The sequence below is a fragment of the Cornus florida genome, unplaced genomic scaffold (genome assembly GCF_030987335.1).
Source record: "Cornus florida cultivar Cherokee Brave unplaced genomic scaffold, ASM3098733v1 CherokeeBrave_3.0.0_Hap2_Chr01, whole genome shotgun sequence".
Classification (NCBI taxonomy): domain Eukaryota; kingdom Viridiplantae; phylum Streptophyta; class Magnoliopsida; order Cornales; family Cornaceae; genus Cornus; species Cornus florida.
Window position 1 is genome coordinate 80,682,400 of NW_026775571.1, and position 20,963 is coordinate 80,703,362.

General features: G+C 33.1%; 2 protein-coding genes across 2 annotated transcripts; both read right to left on the bottom strand.

Annotated features, from left to right (window-relative positions):
- Positions 1-1,215: 1,215 nt before the first annotated feature.
- LOC132303039 (2-alkenal reductase (NADP(+)-dependent)-like) lies at positions 1,216-5,664 on the bottom strand. Its single transcript, XM_059800114.1, has 5 exons — positions 5,428-5,664; positions 3,876-4,053; positions 3,095-3,261; positions 2,210-2,292; positions 1,216-1,594 (listed from the first exon to the last, which is right to left on the bottom strand). The coding sequence occupies exons 1-5, from the start codon at positions 5,662-5,664 to the stop codon at positions 1,216-1,218; spliced, it is 1,044 nt and encodes a 347-aa protein (XP_059656097.1).
- A 1,153-nt stretch (positions 5,665-6,817) lies between these two features.
- Positions 6,818-10,943, bottom strand: LOC132303096 (2-alkenal reductase (NADP(+)-dependent)-like). Its single transcript, XM_059800225.1, has 4 exons — positions 10,760-10,943; positions 9,502-9,668; positions 8,638-8,726; positions 6,818-7,409 (listed from the first exon to the last, which is right to left on the bottom strand). The coding sequence occupies exons 1-4, from the start codon at positions 10,941-10,943 to the stop codon at positions 7,013-7,015; spliced, it is 837 nt and encodes a 278-aa protein (XP_059656208.1). The 3' UTR covers positions 6,818-7,012.
- Positions 10,944-20,963: the final 10,020 nt, after the last annotated feature.

The window sequence follows — 20,963 nt, forward strand, 5'->3', positions numbered from 1 at the left end:
TACTAGGTTTAGGTTATCATATTATTTGTTACCATACACATATAGGGTTTACTTGTTCAACATGCATAACCCCTCCTAAAACCCCTCTTGTATTCATTAATCTTACACATCAATACAATATATAATTTCTCTCCCTCTTTATTTCTAACAATGCCAAATGTCAAGTAGGCCTTTGACACATCGATTAGATGAGTTCTTCATGCCAAAGTTACCTGTTGAATGAGCAACTTAAGTTTGACATATCAGTTGAAAATGCTCTTAGGTATCTAAGACCATCATTTCTACGTGCCTAGGTACAATGCATGGACTGGGCATACGAAGAACCTTTGGGTAATAGAGCTACTTAGGACTATAAAATATAAATACCAACCTTAAAGAAAGCCTTAAAGGAATAGACCAGAAGGCATTAGCAAACTCACATTTACACACTCGTCACAAATACAAACATCCTACATTCACCAATATTCTCAACGGTCCTCGTTCATCCAAAGCTTATTTCTAGGTCCCTCATATTGTGTAATTGATATCACCTTTTTATTTATATTCTACATCGTCGCGAGAACGAATCCTTATTGCGTCAGCTTGTATTAGATTGTTCTTAGTTGTGAAAACATAACGGTTAGTAGAACATGGGAATGCAACGGCTAATTGCATGTATTAACTTTTGTTGGGCCTGGGCCTTTTGATCACTTTTGGGCTTCCTGTTCTTAGCCTAGAAATAGCTTTGTAATGCCTATTGGGCTTGTTTGGCCCCTTTTGCTCATGGACCAATACACATACTGTACATACACTTGTATCAAATTGCTTGAAAAAAAAAAAAAAAGAAAAAAAAAAAAAGAAGAAAAAAGAAAAGAGTCAAGACATTCTAACTAATGGTTATTAGGCTAATTGTATGATTACTGTGTTTGAGCCTATTACGGAAATACTGTAGTATGTGCGTTTGCTTGAACTTTAACGAAATGGAAAGAAATACCTTTAAAACTTGAAGACATAATGCACTTAAACAAAACAAGTACTAAGAACAGTTGAACAACACTTCTCATTCTTTATTTCTACAAAGTACATAAAATCATCAGCAAATAGAGCAATTCATACTACCTCCCTCACACCCAAACAGGAATGATCCAAACAATTTTATTCGTGGATGGCTACAATTTATTTATACTTAAAAACTCAATGCATCAGTGGGAAAAAGGAGGAACACCAGAAGGTTAATCATTCATGAGCAACTACAACTAATTGTTTTCCGACGTTGCGGCCACTAAAAAGTCCTACAAAAGCTGCAGGACCATTCTCAAGGCCTTCAACAATGTCTTCCACATATGTTATCTTCCCTTCTCTAATACAAGGCAGAACAATATCCAAGAACTTGGAATATTGGGGATAGTAATCGTACACTACAAATCCTTCCATACGCACTTGCATGTAGATGAGGCACATCAAATTTTTTACTCCTTCGGGTTTATCAACATTGTATTGTGAAGTCTGTCCGCAAACAACAATCCTGCCATGCTTCCTCATGTTGAGGAGCGCCGCATCCAACATTTCCCCCCCAACATTGTCAAAGTAAATGTCAATACCTTCAGGACTGTACCTGGCAACAGAACAATAATGTAGTCATCCCATTTAGTGTTTGAAGCAATTTTGCTACGTCGACAATAACATCCACTTATATACAGATGCAACCAAATCACTTCTATATGTCATATTATCGCGGTGGCCTTAGTGGGATGCCTTTAAATGTAATGTACGGGAATATGTCTTACATAATCTTGCATTCAATTTTGCTTATCCATCCGATGATATACCTTTCTCCTGCCACGACAATATGGATGCGTAGTCAAAGCTAAAGAACAAGAGAGTTTGAGAGGAAATAGTTGGGGTGCTCTCTCAAAGACCAGGGAGGTTCATTTATACTGGATTATTTATTTATTTATCTATAAAGATTGCCTTCTGATTTAGTAAACCGTTGAACCATGTAACACTCATCTATTTTCTTCTTCTTCTCTTTTCTTTCTTGTTTCATTTTCTGCATTAATTAATTGGTTTCGTGTATTATGCATGCTGTAAACCAAATTCTCAATGCTATATATTTTGATATGACAACCTTAAATCTTTAAAGCATGAGTAACTCACAAACCATGCAACCAATGCACTTGAGTTTTGAAGCATTATTTTGGGCTTGAATAAGCAAAATAAAGGTACTGACCTTTTCAGAGCTGCATCCAAGTCATGCTCTTCCTTGTAATTGAAATACTCATCAAACCCAAACTTGTTCTTCAACAAATCAACCTTATTCAAAATAAAAGCTAAAATGTTAGGTATTCTTGAGGATTGAATCATCTAACTGCAATTTTTTTGCCCAAAAAGAATAAATAAAAAAATCAGAGCAAATTGGTAAAGCTAAAAACATCTGTATTGGGATATTCCATTCCGTAAGAATTTTGCCAATCTAGTTTCTATTATTATATTATAGGGATGTAGCAGTTATTTGAAATTTATCCTGTGGATCATTCGTTGCACAGAGACAAGTTGGTAATTCTCCTACCTCTACCCTATACTGTCTCCCCTCTCTGAATTTTACTCCAGTACATATTTGTGAATTGAATCTCAAATTCTATCATTTTAAATTATCAATTCAAACAAAACCTTAATATTTTCACTGAATGAGATAGGCACATTATTTGGAGTCCATGAAGAGTTCAACCATGCAGTGGGAAGAGAAATACATAATTATTTAATATTGATTTATATGCGGTTTTGAATTATGCATTGAGAAATGTCAAAAACCAATGGCAAAGACATTCAAGCAAGAAATAAAATCATTGCAGGGAAAACAGTTCAATGACAATTTAGAATGTGTAAAATAAAAGAATAAAATAGAGATGGTTTTGCAACTGATCTCATATGGAATTAAAATTTAGTTTTAAATTTTGAATGAATATATAATATGCATGACAGGATGACGATGCCCACAATTAACGAGTATTGTCAATGAAGAACTGAAGCATTACCTTGCAGATATCCAACAAAGCATCCACCAACCAAGAAATGGCTACTGAAAAAAATGAAATGCTTCAGAGAAAAGACTCACCTTTCCTTTACTTCCAGCACTTCCAACAACATAGCACCCCATCAACTTCGCAAACTGCCCAACAAGCTGACCAACTACACCAGATGCTGTAGAGACAAATACATATTCTCCTTTCTTAGGAGTACCAATCTCATAAAAACCAACATAAGCAGTCATTCCATGCATGCCTAATAAGAAACAAATGCACAAAAATTAGATGGAGCATTAGAAATATTAATGACATAACTATAAGAAAGATGTATCTTATTCTGATACTCTGTGATGTTGGCATATTTATCATTAACCAAAAACTTAGCTCTAGAGGTATGCTGGGTACATATGGGTAGGTATGCAGCACTACCAATAGTTTAAGTTTTTTGGTCAACGGGCAAGCACTCGACCCGTTACATTTGGTCTCATAGCCAGACCTAGTCCTTGATCCGAGTCTAGGAGGTGTCCGGTATAGGTAGGCAGGGTGGCTCAAATGCAAAAAGGGTGTCGCAAGTTTGGGTGAGGGAGAATGTTAGAGATTCTTGTCTCATATCGAATCCGGATGGGGAAGAGTATTGGGTATATATGGGTGGACTAATTTACCAATAGAAAAATAACCTATCCCCCAACTTCACTCTATTCAAAGGCCTAGTATGCAACAGAAGTCAACAATTCAACAAATTAACTATGTCAAACTGCACTTAAACAAGATCTGCATCTATATCAGCTATAACTAGGAAAAAATCATCAAATGAGAAATTCTAATTTTGCAGATATATAAATTTTAATGACAACATGCTAGATACTTTACCCAGAACTCCTGCATAGTATGAAAGAGGTACATCAGTATGTTCAATTTTGAAAATGGAATCAGGTGCAGTGATGAGACTGTACTCTTCCCATCCAGTTATCCCCCAAACCAAGTCACCCTTCTTGAAGTTGGGGTGTCCTGAATCCAAAACTTTTGCTACTCCTTCCCCAGTTATCACCTGAAATAATTTCACCATGAAAATTCATATATAAAAGCTTAAGAATCTGCAGCATGTCAATCGGACTGAACATGCATGAAAGCCACTGCTAGTTCCATACTTTTGAGTAATTTCACAATTTAAACTCTATCTGTCTACCTTTATATCTATGATTTTAAAAAGCAAACAACAAATTCTATTTATCAAATGACTTTGAGCACCATGTGAGCTTCCTTTTGAAATTCCCTTATAACTTATAAGATTGAGTCAACCAAGTTTAAACTCCAAAAATTATATATCTGTACAGAGAATGTACTAATATAGTGCTATATATCATTGCATATATCCATACGTTTTGATCTCTATACATAATTTTTGTTGTCCATTGATTTATTATATTTTGCAACTTTTCCAAAAAGATACTAAAATCTGTCAATATATATTATATCCATAACATGACCATGTTTTGCGAATCCTGATATCCTATTATCCATATTTTATTCGTTGTTTAAAGTAAAACAATTGTAGAAATTGCAATGCCTCCATTACCTAGCGTGTTCTCATTAATCAGAGGTGATGAGACAGGTGCATTACTCACACAAATTGATTGCGTCTAGACTCAAAAGCTGGGTCTTCCAACTTGGAGCCGAAACTTTTACCACTGCATCAAGCAATGGAACCTAAAGAATTGTATTTCCCTGATACAAAAAAAAAATTCACCCAATTGCCCTATTTCACAAAATCAACAAACAATTCTGTCTTGGCATAATCCATGAATGAAAATGATGATGATAAATACTGTAATTCCAAAAAGAGATACAGGGCAACTGGTTTCCCTAGCTAGTGGATCTACTTATTATTATTATTTTTTTTCCCCGAAGAATCAACGCATTGGTAACTACTTTGGACTCTACAATGGTTTGCAAATTCCAAATGCATACAGTCGCTACTTTGGACTCTACAATGGTTTGCAAACTCCGAATGCATACAATCGCTCACAAACCACGAGCATCATTTAAGTTCAAATCTCACGTTTGGTGAGTCGAAGACAAGATGGGAGTGCCCAAAGACCTTACCAGTTGAGCTAGGCCATACCAAAAAATAAAAAATAAAAAAATGGTTTACTATGATTTCATTTTACTATGATTCTAACATGTGCATGAAAAAAGAATTGTTTAATAGCCAGCGTCATGACTGAGGAATACTAGTTAATATATTCATATAAATAACAAAATATACGCATAAATAATTTAATTCGGTCCAGAGAATAATGTTTTCACAGAATCATGGTTCCAATAAACGCATATCTTCATATTCTACAATAACTGAAAATATATATATATGCACACACGCAGAGAGAGAGAGAGAGAGAGAGAGAGAGAGAGAGAGACGTACAGAACCAGGGGTGAAGGAAGTGAAGACACTTGGGAATTCTACTTTTTGCATTAAAAGTCCTTTGTAAGTGTCACACGACAAATAGAGATTCTTCACCAAAACACCATTACAACCTTGTGGTACCTTCAAGCGTATAGTCTTATCTGTGCTTATATACATATCACTCTCTTTTGGGAACCCACTTATGTAGTCTTTCAATAACACCTGTTTGTTTCTCACTTCTTCTCCTTCCGCCATTGTTATGCCACTACCTAGCTAGTAACAAACTCTCTCTCTCTCGCTCCCTCTCACTATATATATATATATATATATATATAATCAGCTAATATGTATAAGTGTCATAGTCTGGACCAGAATTACTGCATTGTCATAGTCTAAACCAGAATTGCTAACTAGGAAAGTGAAAAAAAAAAAAAAAAAAAAACAAAAACCCAGAATTGCTCTATTGTCATAGTCTAGACAAGAATTGCTCTATTGTCATTGTTTGGACCAGAGTTGCTCTATTGTCATAGTCTGAACCAAAATTAATCACTATATGATAGTTGGTACTAAAAATTTAGTTGGTACTTTTAACCTTTTGCAGTGGTTCTAAAAATCTAGTTTTTTGAAATGAAAAGAGAATCTCTTTGGAGTTGGCAGATGTGGACCCAGCTGTCTGGGAGAGTATGTACTGAAATGAAAAAGAAACAGTCTTCAACGGTCATTACTCACAAGTTTGGTTCTCAAATTTTCTAGAACTCACCCCATGTGGGATGTACCATCTAGTTGTTTGCCGCATACTTCACTCATGTCATTTACAGTGTATTTGATTTATTGTATATACAGTACTTTGTTTGTAGAATGCAACATCATTATTTCTGGAACTCAATACTTTTTACTTGTAAGTAATGAGTATTGCACATTCGAAGTAACAAGTATTACAAACTCGAAGTGATAATATAATACTTTCAAAGTAATATTGCACTTTCGAAATAATAGACATATTCTTGCCTCTGAGAGTTGTGCTTTTTTTAAAATGATTCTGAAATTTTTCGTACTTTAATTATAAGTGATTTTTAAGTACTTGAAATTTTCCATACTCAATCTTCACTTTTATCAAACAGCACTATTCATACAACTGATCCCAAGCATAGACAAAGGAGGGTCAATTTAAGTAGTTTCATAGTTAACATAAATCTTTTGTCAGGAGGATTTTATGTGTCCGGGGAAGCAGGGGAAAGGATTAACTTGAAGTCTCTTTAAGGGTTTTGAAGGTCTCAAAACAGGCTTCCAAGTCTAAAATGTTCTTCCCCAAAAAGATGAATGTTTGGTGAATGATTTGATGCTGCACTTTAAGGAATAAAACTCAGTTTTATTAATCTAACCTCATGTATTATTTTGTATAGTCCACAAATACAGGTAAACAACATTTCTCATTCTTTATTTCTACAAAGTAGATAAAACAACCAGCAAATAGAGCAATACTACCTCCTTCACATCCAAAAAGGGATGATCAAAACAATGCAATTTGAGGAGGGCTACATTGTATTCATACATAAAACTCAAAGTGCATCAGTGGGAAAAGGATGTACACCAGAAGGTTTCATCATTCACGAGCGACTACAACTAATTGTTTTCCGATGTTGAGGCCACTATAAAGTCCTACAAGAGCTGCAGGGCCACTTTCAAGGCCTTCAGCAATGTCTTCCACATATGTTATCTTCCCTTCTCTAATAGAAGGCAAGACAATATTCAAGAACTGGGAATATTGGGGATAGTATTCGAAAACTCTAAATCCTTCCATACGCACTTTATTGTAGATGAGGCGCGTCAAGTTTTTTACTCCTTCTGGTTTATCAAGATTGTATTGTGACATCATTCCACAGACAGCAATCCTGCCGTGGTTCCTCATGTTGAGGAGCACTGCGTCCAACATCTTTCCCCCAACATTCTCAAAGTAAATGTCAATACCTTCAGGACAGTACCTGGCAATCAACAATATGCTACCTCGAATGTTACTGTCCTCTTATATACAGATGCAGCCACATCATTTAATAAAATAGAGCTAATCTTGAACTAGTGTCATATTATCACAGTGGTCTTCGTGGGGTTCCTTTAAATGTAATTTACAGGAAACTCTTTTAAGTATGAGATGTATTGCATTCTTACTCATTTGATTTCTCTTTTCCATCCGATGATTGAGATCAGAGGATATACTTTCTCCTGCCATAACAATATGAATGTGTAGTCAAAGCAAAAGGACAAGAGTGTTCGAGAGGAAAAAGCTGCAGCTAGTACTCTCTCTGAGACCAATGGAGTTCCAATTAATCTAGATTATTTATTCACTCGCCTTTTTTTATATACACAACTGTTGAACTATATAGCACAGTCTCTTCAATTTACTTCTTGTTCTCTTTTCTTTCTTGTTTCTTTTTTCTGCAGTAATTAATTGGTTTCTTGTTTTATGCATGCTTTAAACCAAAATCTCAGTTCTTTATTTTGATATGACAACTTTAAATTTTTGGGTAAATGATTTCCATGCACACACTTCAGCCTATATGGTATAATCAATCTCAGATTTGCAATCAGAGACATAAGCAATTCTTCAAATAATATAACCTATACAAATGAACACAAATTACTGAATTTGAAAATTTCGGTCGTCTTTCTTATTTTTTTTATTTTTACATTTTCAAACCAAAATTCACAATGTTATAGGTTTAAATTTACAGTTCTATGTTACTATCTACAAATTTTAATTTTTGAGTTTAACAATAACAATAAATGCTGGTGCCATACCATTCATCCTATATGGTTTAAAATCAATCTCAGATTTGCAGTTAGAGGCACATATATCCATGAACAAATCAAATATTTCATACAAATAACTTTTACCGTTAGCTTCATAGATCAAATTTCAAAAGAAAAGACATTTCAGCTAGGGTGAGTTGACGATATCATAAGGTGAGAATTCTGAGAACGGGAGGCCATTTAAGGAAGTGCAAGCCATCATCATCAGAGATGGCACATGATTACTTATTATTCACTATTAGCATTTTGAGAAAGGATGACAATCTTGTGTTTTATTTTATTATGCTGTTAAATGTCAGTCATAATGATGGATTTGAAAAGAGAGTTATATTTAAAACACAAAAAAGAATGTTTTAACTCACAAGCAATGCCCTTGAGTTTTAAAGCAATATTTTGGACTTCAATGTGCAAAATAAAAACACTGACCTTTTCAGAGCGGCATCCAAGTCGTGCTCTTCCTTGTAATTGAAAGCTTCATCAAAGCCAAGCTTGTTCTTCAACAGATCAACCTTATTCAAATTAAAATCAAAACTAAAATTTTAGCTACTGTTGAGGATTGAATTATCCAACTGCAACATTTTTGCCCAAAAGAAATAAAACAATTAATAGATCAAACTAGTTGAATTTTGTATATTCCATTCCTTTAGAATTTTGTCAAACTAGTTTCTATTATTTTATTAGAGTGATGTAGCAATTAATTGAAATTCATCGCATGAATCACTTGCTGCAAAGAGACAAGTTGGTAATTCTCCTAACTCCTTTATGCTGTCTCCCATCTCTCCAAATTTACTCTAGTCAATATTTGTGAATTGAATCTCAAATTCCATCATTTTAAATTATCAATTCAAACAAAACCTCAATATTTTCACTGAATGAGACAAGCTCGTGTTACAGCAAAATTTTTGGAGTCCATGAATAGTACAACCATGCAGTGGGAAGAGAAAAATAAAATTGTTCAATATCAGGATTATATGAGGTTTTGAAAATTTTCATTGAGAATTGTCAAAAATCGTTGGCAAAAACATTCACGTAAGAAATTGAATTAAAAAAATAGGAAAATAATAGAATAAAATAAAGGTCATAGTTTTGTAATTTGTCTCATATGTAATTAACTTTCAGTTCTTAATTTTGAATGACTATATAATACGCATGACAGGATGATGATACCCATAATTAAGGAAGATTGTCAATATGCAACTCAAGCATTACCTTGCAGATATCCCAAAAAACATCCACCAAGAAATGGCTAGTGAAAAAATGAAATGTTACAGAGATAAGACTCACCTTTTCTTTACTTCCAGCACTTCCAACAACATGGCACCCCATCAACTTTGCAAACTGCCCAACGAGCTGACCAACTGCACCAGATGCTGCAGAGACAAATACATATTCTCCTTTCTTAGGAGTACAAATTTCATAAAAACCAGCATAAGCAGTCATTCCGGGCATACCTAATAAGAAACAAATGCACAGAAATTAGATGAGGCATTAGAAATATTAATGACATAACCATGAGAAAGACATATCTAATTCTGATGCTCTATGATACACAGACAAATTTAAAATTAACGTAGTTATCTCTAGTAGTATGTTGTAACGGGCCAGGCGTTTCCCATTTAATAGAATAGCTAAAATTGTTTGGTAGTGCTGCATACCCACCCATATATGTCCAAGTCTATCCCCATTCGGATAGATATGGGACAAGCCTCCTCTAACATTTTCCCCCACCTGAACTTGCAACGTTGAGATTGTACCACCCAGACTATCCCCCTGCCCCAAAATAAATAAATAAATTCCCGTGTGGGTGCTAAGCGTGACACCATATCAAAGACTAGGTCTAGCTTGACCATACTTGGCCTCTAACCCAAAAGCTTAATTTGTTGGGTTGTGTTGCGCACCTGCCCGTATGTCCCCAAGTCTTTTTCCATTCGGAGATCCACTATGGGACAAGTCCCCTCTAACGGATGTCCGTTACTTTTCAAGTGGAACTTCAAATCCCCCATAAAGGGGTAATTGTTTGTGAATGCTTGTGACCTACTTACCAAATAAAAAAGGAATATTTATATTTAGTATTATTAATTTACCAGAAGTAAAATGAGGACTTCATTCATTTGAACACTGAAAACAGGGGAGGTCCACAAATAAGTAAAATGAGGACTTCAATCATTAGAACACTGAAAACAGGGGAGGTCCTCAAATAACATATCCTCCAACATAACTCTATTTGAGACTTCTAAAAGGGAGTTGCAACATGATCAACTTTTAAATTTCAAATGCCGGCAAAGCAACCGATGCTAACAATTCAACACATTAACTATGTCCTCTCCAAACTGGCACTTAAAACAAGATCTGATCAATATCAGCTATATCTGGGAAATCATCAACTAATCAGGATTCTCAACTTAAAATGAAAATTCCACATTCAATGGCCACTATAGCAAGAAATTCCAAGGCCTGTCATATAGGTATACACAATGGATTTAAATGAGACTTTATTTAGCATTGGGATTTAAACTTTAAGGACAAAAGGGTAGATACTTACCCAGAATTCCTGTATAGTATGAAAGAGGTACATCAGTATGTTCAATTTTGAACAAGTAATCTGTTGTCGTAATGAGACTGTACTCTTCCCATCCAGTCATCCCCCAAACCAAGTCACCCTTCTTGAAGTTCGGGTGCCCTGAATCCAAAACTTTTGCCACTCCTTGCCCAATTATCACCTGCATATTTTCACCATGAAACGTCATATGTACAAGCTTAAGAATCTGCAGCATGTCAATCAAAGCAAACGTGCATGCAAGCCACTGTTAGTTCAGAGTTCGAGTCATTTCACAATTTAAACTCTGTCTATCTACCTTTCTATCTGTGATTCTAAAAAGCAATGAACTTCCTATTGATATTTCCTTATAAGGTTGAGTCAATCAAATTTGAACTCCAAAAAGTTTTATTTTATGGGAAATTCGACTGAGACAGTACAGGAATATGATGCGCGAGGATCGTCCTGATAAATTAGACCTCACATAGACCTAGAGAGGGTGTGAATAGGACTTGTTGAAACATTTTAGCAATTTAAAATTCAATTACTGATTTATCTTCAATCTGGCTAAAATTTCTTTCGAAACAAACAAATCAATGGTTGCAAACATAAATAAACAAATCAGTAAAAGCAATATTAAAGCAGCAAAATGGTTAAAAAATCGTAGGACCTAGTCCAGTAAATCAATCCACTATGAAGAAAAAGATGTACAACCACTCGAACTCCTAGTTGAACTCTAGACACAGCAAACTCCAAATCTTTAGTACCCTCCAAGATCTATAGGTCATTAACTCCTCGGTCTACAGTGTTCAATGTCCTCGAACCCCTTCAGTGATTGATCTCAACCCCTAGTCAGTCCAAACACAAATTTGGTAGACTGCACACAACAGTGTTGAAGTAGTCTTTGATGATCATCTTCGAAATGTTTCAACATATACATCAACTCACTAATACCAGCATGTATGATGAAAGATGCTTATCTCACAAGAAAAACATTCAAAACTTTATGTATGATGCGAAGAATGTCAGGTTTTGATCTTGTGGAAAAACAAAGAAAGATATGAGAGGTTTTGAAAAATATGAATGGAAGAATAAAAACTCAATTCAGTGTAAAACATATTTTCGATTCAAAATTAGAACTTTGAATTAAGAATTACGAATATGAATGCATGAAATTTACCTTTTAACCTTAGTAGACGAAGTTGACGAATTTTTCTTTATTGAAGCTCATCTTTTCATGGAGGTAATTCCACAATTAGGGCAAGTCTATCTATCTATACATATATATTGACATGTTTTGTTCTACAAAATTTGTCAAGGGTAGTCTTACAGATCTAACAGTACTATCTGTACATACCATGTACAAAATATCCCAATCATTGCACATGTACACATGCATATTTCATGGTTCACAGGAAACCTATATAAAACCATGTTTGGCACGGAATCGGCCTCTTCAATTTAGAATTGAAAAAAATTAGTATAACTTTAAAACTAAACTTCTTTCGATTTCAAATTCAAAACACCGATTTAGTTCTTCCAAACATAACACAATAGAAATCTAATGTCTCCCTTCAAAAGACCATGTGTTTCTTGGATTATTGTTTAATAGTTAGCATCACGACTCATGAATCAAGAATAGTTTATATAATTAAAGGGCCTTTGGCCCAATGGTATAACCTCCCCATCTTCAAAGAAGAGGGGAGGGGTTCCAGCCTCGGCGTAGACAAAAAAATATGTGTTTACTTTACCATAAATAAAAAAAAAAAAAAAAAATAGTTTTTATATATTCATACAAATAACAAAATATAGCATCAATAAATCGCTCAACTTTCAATAAATACTCCAATTTCAATTATTATCAAGCTAACATATTAAAAACAATTCAAATTAAAAAAAAAAAAAAAATTCTAACAAGAATCGCGCATACTCTTAAATTTTCTAATTTAGAAAGATAAATAAAAAATAAAACTAACAAGTTTATTTGGATTAATTTCGCTATTTTTTGGTAGATCAACATGGTGATTAAAGACAATCTTAAAATTTTAGGTAGAGACTTTTTTTTAAGATTTTGACAAAATTTTAGAAATGTAGTATAAATAAATAAAAATGGGCCGGCTGGCCCCACACAGCCGTCTCCACGTCTATATACATATATATATATATATATATATATATATATATATATATATATGTATAGAGAGAGAGAGAGAGAGAGAGGGAGACGTACAGAACCAGTGGTGAGGGAAAAGAAGGCATTTGGCCCTGGGCCTTCGAATTTTTGCATTAGATGTCGCATGTAAGGATCGCATGACAAGTAAAGATTCTTCACCAAAACCCCATTAGAACCTTCTGGAAGCTTCAAGCATATGGTATTATCAGTGATTATACTCATATCAGACTCCTTTGGGGACCCACTTATGTACGCTTTCAATAACACCTGTTTGTTTCTCACTTCTTCTCCTTCCGCCATTGTTTCAATAACAAAAACTCTCTCTCTCTGTATATGTATAATCCGGTTTGTATATGAAACTGTGTGTATATGTATATACTATCCCCTGTAGGCTGTATGTGTAATTTGTCTGGACCAGAATTGCTATATTTATAGGTGAAAAACTCAGAGGACTATTATTATTTTATCCTTTCCTTCTTGTTGGTACTAATAATAATAAATAAATAATAAAAGAATGAGAGAATTTAATTGCATGAAATGACGAGAGAACCCCTCTGGGAGTTGGAATGTGGACGCGAGCTGTTTGGAAGAATATGTACTAAAATGTAAAAGAAACAATTCCTTGAATGGTCATCACTCTCGTCACTCACAAGTTGTTTGCTTGTGAGTGTTTTTTTGCGTCCAAACCGGCCACATAACTTTCACCGCCTAGTTGAAGGACTAAACCTTAAGAAGGTTTTTTTTTTTTTGGGTAAATAAATTTTAGGGTAAATTGGATTGACACCTTTTAAGGTTTCGGTCAATGTCACTTAGATATTGGACAACGACTCTTTTAACAATGACACTCGTGGTTTCAAATGTCATATTTACCCATGATTATTTAATTTAATTAATTTACAAAATATCAGTCATGTTAATTGACAAAACTATTCTCATTATTTAGTCTCTTTCTCTACCTTAATCTTTAACTCTTTTTTTTTTTTTTTTGATTCATCTTAGTACCTAGCCGTTAACACTCTCTCTTTTTTCTCCCGGTCTCGAACATGGCTATTTTTTTTTTTTTGGTGGGTCTGGGCTGGCCATGGCTGTTTTTAAAGTTTTTTTTGGTGGTTGTGATGGTTATGGTGGTTTCTAGGTTATTAGGGCGTTTCAAAATTTTTATTTTTATTTTTTCGATGGTGGTTCTAGTAGCGTCTCTGTGTGTTGCTGGTGTTATCTTGGTGGGGTGGGGGTTTTGGTGGCGTTTGAGACGTATAAGTATGAGTTAGCCATGACTATTTTCAATTTTTTTTTTCTATTGTGGTGTTTGGGTGTGGTGGTGGTGGTGGTGTGCAATTTTTGGCTATTTAAAAAAAAATTATTTATTTTTTTTATTTTTATTTTTTTTATGTTGTGGTGGTGGTTATAATAGTATAAGTATTATTTTATTATATTAACAATATCTATGCGTATAGAAGAGATAAAGAGGTTAGTTTTATTTTTTATTTTTATGTTGGGGTGGTGGTTATAGTAGTATAAGTATTATTTTATATAAACTATATCTATACGTATAGAAGAAATAAAGAGGTTTGTTTGTTTCATTAAATTTAGTTAGTAGGTTAAATTTGTAATTTCATTATTTAAATTGAGTTGTTGACAAGTCAAATGGTTAAAAGGTAATTTCACATGGTATCAGAGGTCTAGAAGGGTGTCAATGCACATTTTTAAAACCTCAGGGGGTGTTAGTACAATTTATCCTAAATTTTATTAGCAAAAGAAGGAAAAAGAACAAAGGGGCAAAAGCCCAAACAGCCCAAAGGCTACAACCCACAAGGGAAAACAACCCAGCCCAACCCAGCAACGAGGGGAATAAAGAAGTGACCTCGTGAGACGTGAGATGTGAGAAAACAGAGGAACAAAAGGGTGGCTATTTATGTAAATGGGCCCCCAAACAAAGACCAAAAAATTATGGGTCTTAAAAAAAGGAATTTTTACTAATACATGGGCTTAAGGCTAAAATACTACAATATAATGAGGTCAAAGTCTTGATTTATCAAGAAAATAGGGGGACCACACAAACTTTTTCTTAAAGATGGAAGGAACACACAATTATTTCTATAAAATGGACTTAAATTCTACTTGGGACTACACAACAATCTATTTTACTATAATGACCCAAACTATATTTTATTATAACATACAAGCCTTAAAACATGTAATAAGCTTACAGAAAAATCCTTGAACAAACTTTTTGATATTTTTCTTACTAAATTAAAATTTAACCGTAAATTATTATTGACTTTTAGACTTCTTTAGACAAAAGATCTTATATATAAATTAAATTTAACGAACAGTATAGGATCTGATACCAAAATTAAGTTCAATCTAACCGGATAAAAGCATGCAAATAACATAGAGATAAGATTAACAATTAAATCACAGAAATGACTGCCGAACCTAATAACGCTTTGATAACACCCTGCAATAATACCTGAATACCGGCAAGACTGGGCCAACAAGCCAACAGTTCGAGTCAACTCACAAAAGAAATTGTTAAATTAAAAAAAAAACGCTGCTTGTACTGGTTGGATTCAAGAAAATTCTAGGATCTACACTGTCTGGTTAAATAAAATCTATATATTGGATCTTTTGTCAACCGAAGTCTTTTGCCCGCAAGTACTTAAAATACTAAATAGGGATAAGAAAGTTTTGAATAAGAGCAAATTGAATGATTTATTTCATAAGAAATATATACATGGATACACACTGTTTATACATGGATATATTCTCACACAATATTTTACAAAAAGAGAACACTCTAAAAAAAAACACACTAGGACACTATAGTTAGAGACTGGAATGCTTGATGGCTTTTAACTTTTTTGCTCTAAAACTCGATGATCTTTGCTTGAGCAAAGAGACTCCTTTTATAGAAAAGGTAAGAGATGAATCTTCGGTTGAGATTGCAGATGCTGCATAAACGGTTGAGATGAAAGATGTTTTAGAGATAAGATGGCTTGAAGTATTGCTGAACTATTGATGTCTGCTTTTGGAGTGTCTTATCAACTTTTACTGTTGAGAATCTACTTTCGGGGGATCTACTTTTACTGTTACGAATATGCTTTTCTTAGATGTTATTTGCAATTATTAGAAATCTAGCATATTAGACAATTTTTTGTCGGTATTGGTGGGCTGTCATTTCTGTGGGCCACATATGCATCAGTGCTGTCTGGTGAACTAGTTTATTCATTTCCGTAGGCGAGTTCGAACTATTCAAGCAACATCTTTTCTTCATTTATTATTTCTTCAACTTCTGGAGATATCTCAATTTCTGGGGGAGATCTGATAATATAGGGAATTTTGGCTTTGATGAAAATTTTCATGTTTATATTATGGTCGTAGAGTCTAAAACCAAGGTTGTAGCTTGAGTTAACTTGACGATAGGCTTTATAATATACCAAATGGTTAAAGGTAGCTGGTTCTATATCATTACGAAAGCTATTTACAAAATCAATATGTCTTGTCAAAACCTTGACTTTGGTTGGATCAGAATGAATGTAAATTTGATATTGTTCAAAAATTATAGCTCCATCTTTTACCCATTTTGGAGGAGTACTGTGGATTTGAAGGAGAGTTGGACTTTCTGGCATGAAATTATGGGTTTGTTTTTGTTCGAAAGCAATGGCTTGGTTTAATCAATTGGGAAAGTTATCTAAGGAGTTTAGATATTCTAATGGCATGTCTTTTGGTATGGAAATGCTGTTGACCATTCCTAATTCTAAGAGCTTGTTTAAGTAATAGGTGGTAGTTCTTGTAGAGAAACAGGTTTTTCTGGTTATTTCAATAGGATAGAAGAAAACAATGTCTATGTCTAACAAGATGATGGTAGGTATATAGTTGCCAGTTTGTACAAATCGTAAAAAATAATAATGATAACGGGTTCCTTTGGGTGGACTATTGTTTCTGAGGTAGTTTTGGATATCAACCCATTCTTTGAAACTATCAGACTTAACTTCTTCAAGGATAAGTTCTTTGATGTCATCAGGAAAGAGCTCAACTTGTTGTCTTAAGATTTCTCTGTAAGTTGGAGAGAAAATGGGTAATAACTTGGCATATTTGGTTTGTACTTGTAGAAATTGAACTTTCTAAAGATTTTCATCTTCATTAGTCCTTTGCTCAGAAATGGTTAGTTCTGTGGGATTCGCTATTGTTTTTTGATAAGCTAGATTCAACTTTTTAAAATGAGATATAGATGTCTCATGTTCTTGCTGTAGAGTATGATATACTTTGTTAGATGCTACAAAATATTCACTTAAAGTATTTAAATTTCTAAAGAGGGTTTTATCGGGATTATTTCTCGAAAACCAAATATTATCTAAAATAAGTTTTTGGTCTGGAAAAAGATTATGTCTAGCGCGGAACTGTTGAGCTTGGTTTTGGATAATCAAAAAAGGATTAGAGGTGCTTGGTATAAGGCTATAGCTATTGCTGCTCTTCGATTCCATCCTGCAAAATTCAACAATCAATTAATAATCGACATAGAATATTTGCTAAATAATTTTCTTTTCATTTGACATGTTCAAATATAGGTTTGAAACCTCTTCCAGTAATACAGTTAATAAAGGAACTCCATCTTATTGAAGACATCCGCTGTTGCTTTGCATTGTTTGCAAATTTGATGATGTTATCACAATCTGTTCTTATAAGAAATTCTTAATCAAGGAAGATCTGAAATTTTTCAATGAAGTTTGTGACTCCTAAAATTTCTAGATCTGTTGATGGTAAAGTAGATTGTGCTTTATTAAAGGTTCCACTAGCATGACGACAAATTTGTTCTTCATCTCGAGAAGATTATTTTGTAGGTCTTTGAAGAAGTAAACCTGCCCATCCTTGTGTTGATGCATCTATTTGAATTATTTTGTAACTATTTTCAAGTGAGAGTTGTAAGGTTTCTAACTGAGTAACTAAGGATTTAATTTTTTTTAACTAATTCTATGTCTTGAATATTAAAATATTTTTGACCATTTTTACCTAATTTTGAATACAATGGTCTTACTAATTGTCCTAACTTTGGGATAAAATTGTGACCGTAATTTAATAATCTTAAAAATGCTTGTAGTAACTTGGTTTCTTCTAATTTATCTAGAAAATCTAAAATCTTCTGAACAATATGTGGTTGTAATTCTACTTTTCCATCCTTTTATGTATAAACCTAATAATTCAATGTCTTATTTTTCTAATATCATCTTTTTACTACTTATGATGAGTCCTTGTGTTATAAATACGTTTAATATAATTTCAAGATGTTTTTTATGCTCTTCTTTAGTTTGACTGAAGACTAGAATATAGTCTATATAAATACAACAGAATTTTGAATGTCTATTGAATATAGTATCCATTTTTCGTTGGAACTCTTGTGGTGTATTTTTTAATCCAAAGGGCATAACAAACCATTCATAATATTCTTCAGGACATGTGAACGTCGTCTATTTAATGAATTCTTCAGCCATACGGATTTGCCAAAATCCTGATTTGCAGTCAAATTTAGAAAATCATTTTCTATCTTGTATTCGATTTATTAAGACATCTTTATTAGAAATTTTATAGCTCTCATCATAAGTATTATCGTTTAATCTTTTATAATTGATAACCATACGAGTTTTTCCTCTTTTATTTCAACTTGATTTCTAACCATAAAAGCTGGACTCCTATGTCTACTATTGTTTTTTTCTTATTACTTTTAGCAATAAAAGTTTTTTGATTTGTTTTTTGGAATTCTTCTTCATCGTCTAGGGTATGAGGATTATCTTGTGTTATTATAGTTATGAAAGGATTTATTATTTTTAATTTGGCTTCGATTTTATTTTTATACCAGTGTTTCTAGGGATCTTCTCCTAAAATCTCAGTGGTTTCAGCTAATCGTAAAAGATTATCTACGTTTAATTTGGGGTTTTTTTAATATAGCTTTATTATTAAGGAAAATCTTTAGTTCATCTAAATGACTAAGAAACATTAATGCTTCAGAAACATCTTCTAAGAATTCAGTTACATCAAATAAATTTTCTTTTGTAGTTTCCTCGGTCACAGGTAAAGTATTGACATAAGTAATAGCTCCTTATTCTTTTTGAAGAATATAAGGATCTTTAGATGGAATAAAGGTTCCTTTCTTAAAGAACTATAAACCCATAGGGGTATACATGAATCCGCCGGTGAGTGAGTTAATTAAATTTAATCCTAAAATAAAATTATAAGTACTGGGAATATTATTAACTACGTAGGTTTGTGGTAAAACAAAATTTTCATTATTAATTAATATAGGAATATTCTAAACACAATGAGTTATTTGTAGTTTTTCATTATTATATTAACTCATATTAACATTATAATTTAATTTTATTAACGCTTCCTCCGATACAAAATATTTTTAAATTATGCTTTTAGATGCTCCAGTATCTAACATAACGGAAGTTTGGACTAATCTTTCTTTAAATTCTAATCTTACCGGAAATTGAATTAGACTCGAGGGTTTATATATTGAATTTATGGATTCAACTAATGTATTTTCTAAGGTATTTTCATATTTTAAATAACAGTCTTGACATAATAAGGTTTTACAATGGTTTCTACAATAATGTTTTAGCTCTAATAAAAGAGTTACATTGTTTACGGTTGTAAGCTGAGAAAAGAAAATTAATGAAATCGTAATGACATGAGGGATTGCTTATAGTACAAATAAAATCTTCTATAGAATGAAATTCTTGTTCAAGATCCTCATCATAATCGGATTCGTTATCAATGCTTTCTATATTATATATGCTTTCATTGTCGTAGTTGGAATCATAAACACTTTTTAATTCATATAATTATTCCATTTGTTCCTCAATATCCTCAAGTTTGTCGATTTTTTCTTGTATTTGTTTGATAAGGTTTTGCTTATATCTATAAGGGCAATTTGGTATTATATGACCTAAATCTCCACAAATAAAATATTTGCAACTTCGTTCCCTTGTGGGTAATGTATTAACTTTGTTGTCTTTATTATCTTTTTTATCTTTAATTATTTTTCATTTTTTATACCAAGGACGCTTTCTAAATGGTTTGGGGTTGCTTTTTAAAATATGGCTTTTTATTATTATAGTTTTTATAGGTTCTACTTTTTCGTAATTTATATTTTCTTGGTTTATTTCGTTTAAAGATTTTCTGGGGTATACAACCATATTGTGGCGGAAAGTCTAATTGTTTACATACATCAAAAAATTGTTTCTTAATTTGTTTAGATTCTTTACGTTGTCGGCATTCCTTTTTTAACATATCATAAAAATAGTTAACTCTATCTCCTATAATTAATTTATCTCTTCGATGATTCTCTAACCATTTTTCCCAAATCTTAGTTCCTACACTTACTGGTAATTTCTGAAGATATCTATCGAGTAAGGTTATGTCTCCGATTTTTCATGTAGCGGCGAAATATTCAAAAAACTTATTCATATAATCTTTTATGTATCTAAAATTACAAATTTGTAATAATTCTAGATTACGTAAGGCTTCATTTTGTTTTATTTGAGTTTCTTCTAGTAATCTGTCTTCACCTAATAATACCTTTTTGCTTAAACTGGTAAACGTTTGGATTGTAAAATTATCTTTTAAGAGGGCGTAATTATTAGCATAAGTAACTTTATAAGATTACCACCAGTTTTGAATTGTACCTCTTAATAGGGTTTCACAATAAGTTAATGCTTGTGTTCTATTATCTAATCGTTAGAATAGCTGTTCTAATACAGTCTTGTTCCCAATCGTTGATTACTCTTGCCCAATCTTAGAGATCGTGTCTTGATATGTCTAATATAGTTCTTGTGTCATGTGCTGGGATATTATCGTAACGTTTACGATGTGGTGTCCACGTGTATATATCTGGTATGTTTTTTGTTTTCAACATAGGTTTTTTGTGTAGGTTATAATCTTTGTCCAATGCTATAGTCATCATTTGTTTTATTAGTACTACTAGTTGCATTATGCATTTCTTGGTCTACTGATCCTGTAGGTTGAGAGGTGGATCCT

What these genes read in the sequence shown, in the direction of transcription:
- LOC132303039 (XM_059800114.1), bottom strand. Translation starts at nt 5,664, where the DNA reads ATGGCGGAAGGAGAAGAAGTGAGAAACAAACAGGTGTTATTGAAAGAC. An exon ending in CTTCCTTCACCCCTGGTTCT is followed by an intron (nt 4,054 to 5,427) that starts GTACGTCTCTCT and finishes AAATTATTTCAG; the next exon opens with GTGATAACTGGGGAAGGAGT. An exon ending in TTGGATGCAGCTCTGAAAAG is followed by an intron (nt 1,595 to 2,209) that starts GTCAGTACCTTT and finishes TTCTGTTGCCAG; the next exon opens with GTACAGTCCTGAAGGTATTG.
- LOC132303096 (XM_059800225.1), bottom strand. Translation starts at nt 10,943, where the DNA reads ATGCAGGTGATAATTGGGCAAGGAGTGGCAAAAGTTTTGGATTCAGGG. An exon ending in GTGCTGGAAGTAAAGAAAAG is followed by an intron (nt 8,727 to 9,501) that starts GTGAGTCTTATC and finishes AATTTGAATAAG; the next exon opens with GTTGATCTGTTGAAGAACAA. An exon ending in GCCGCTCTGAAAAGGTCAGT is followed by an intron (nt 7,410 to 8,637) that starts GTTTTTATTTTG and finishes CATTCGAGGTAG; the next exon opens with CATATTGTTGATTGCCAGGT.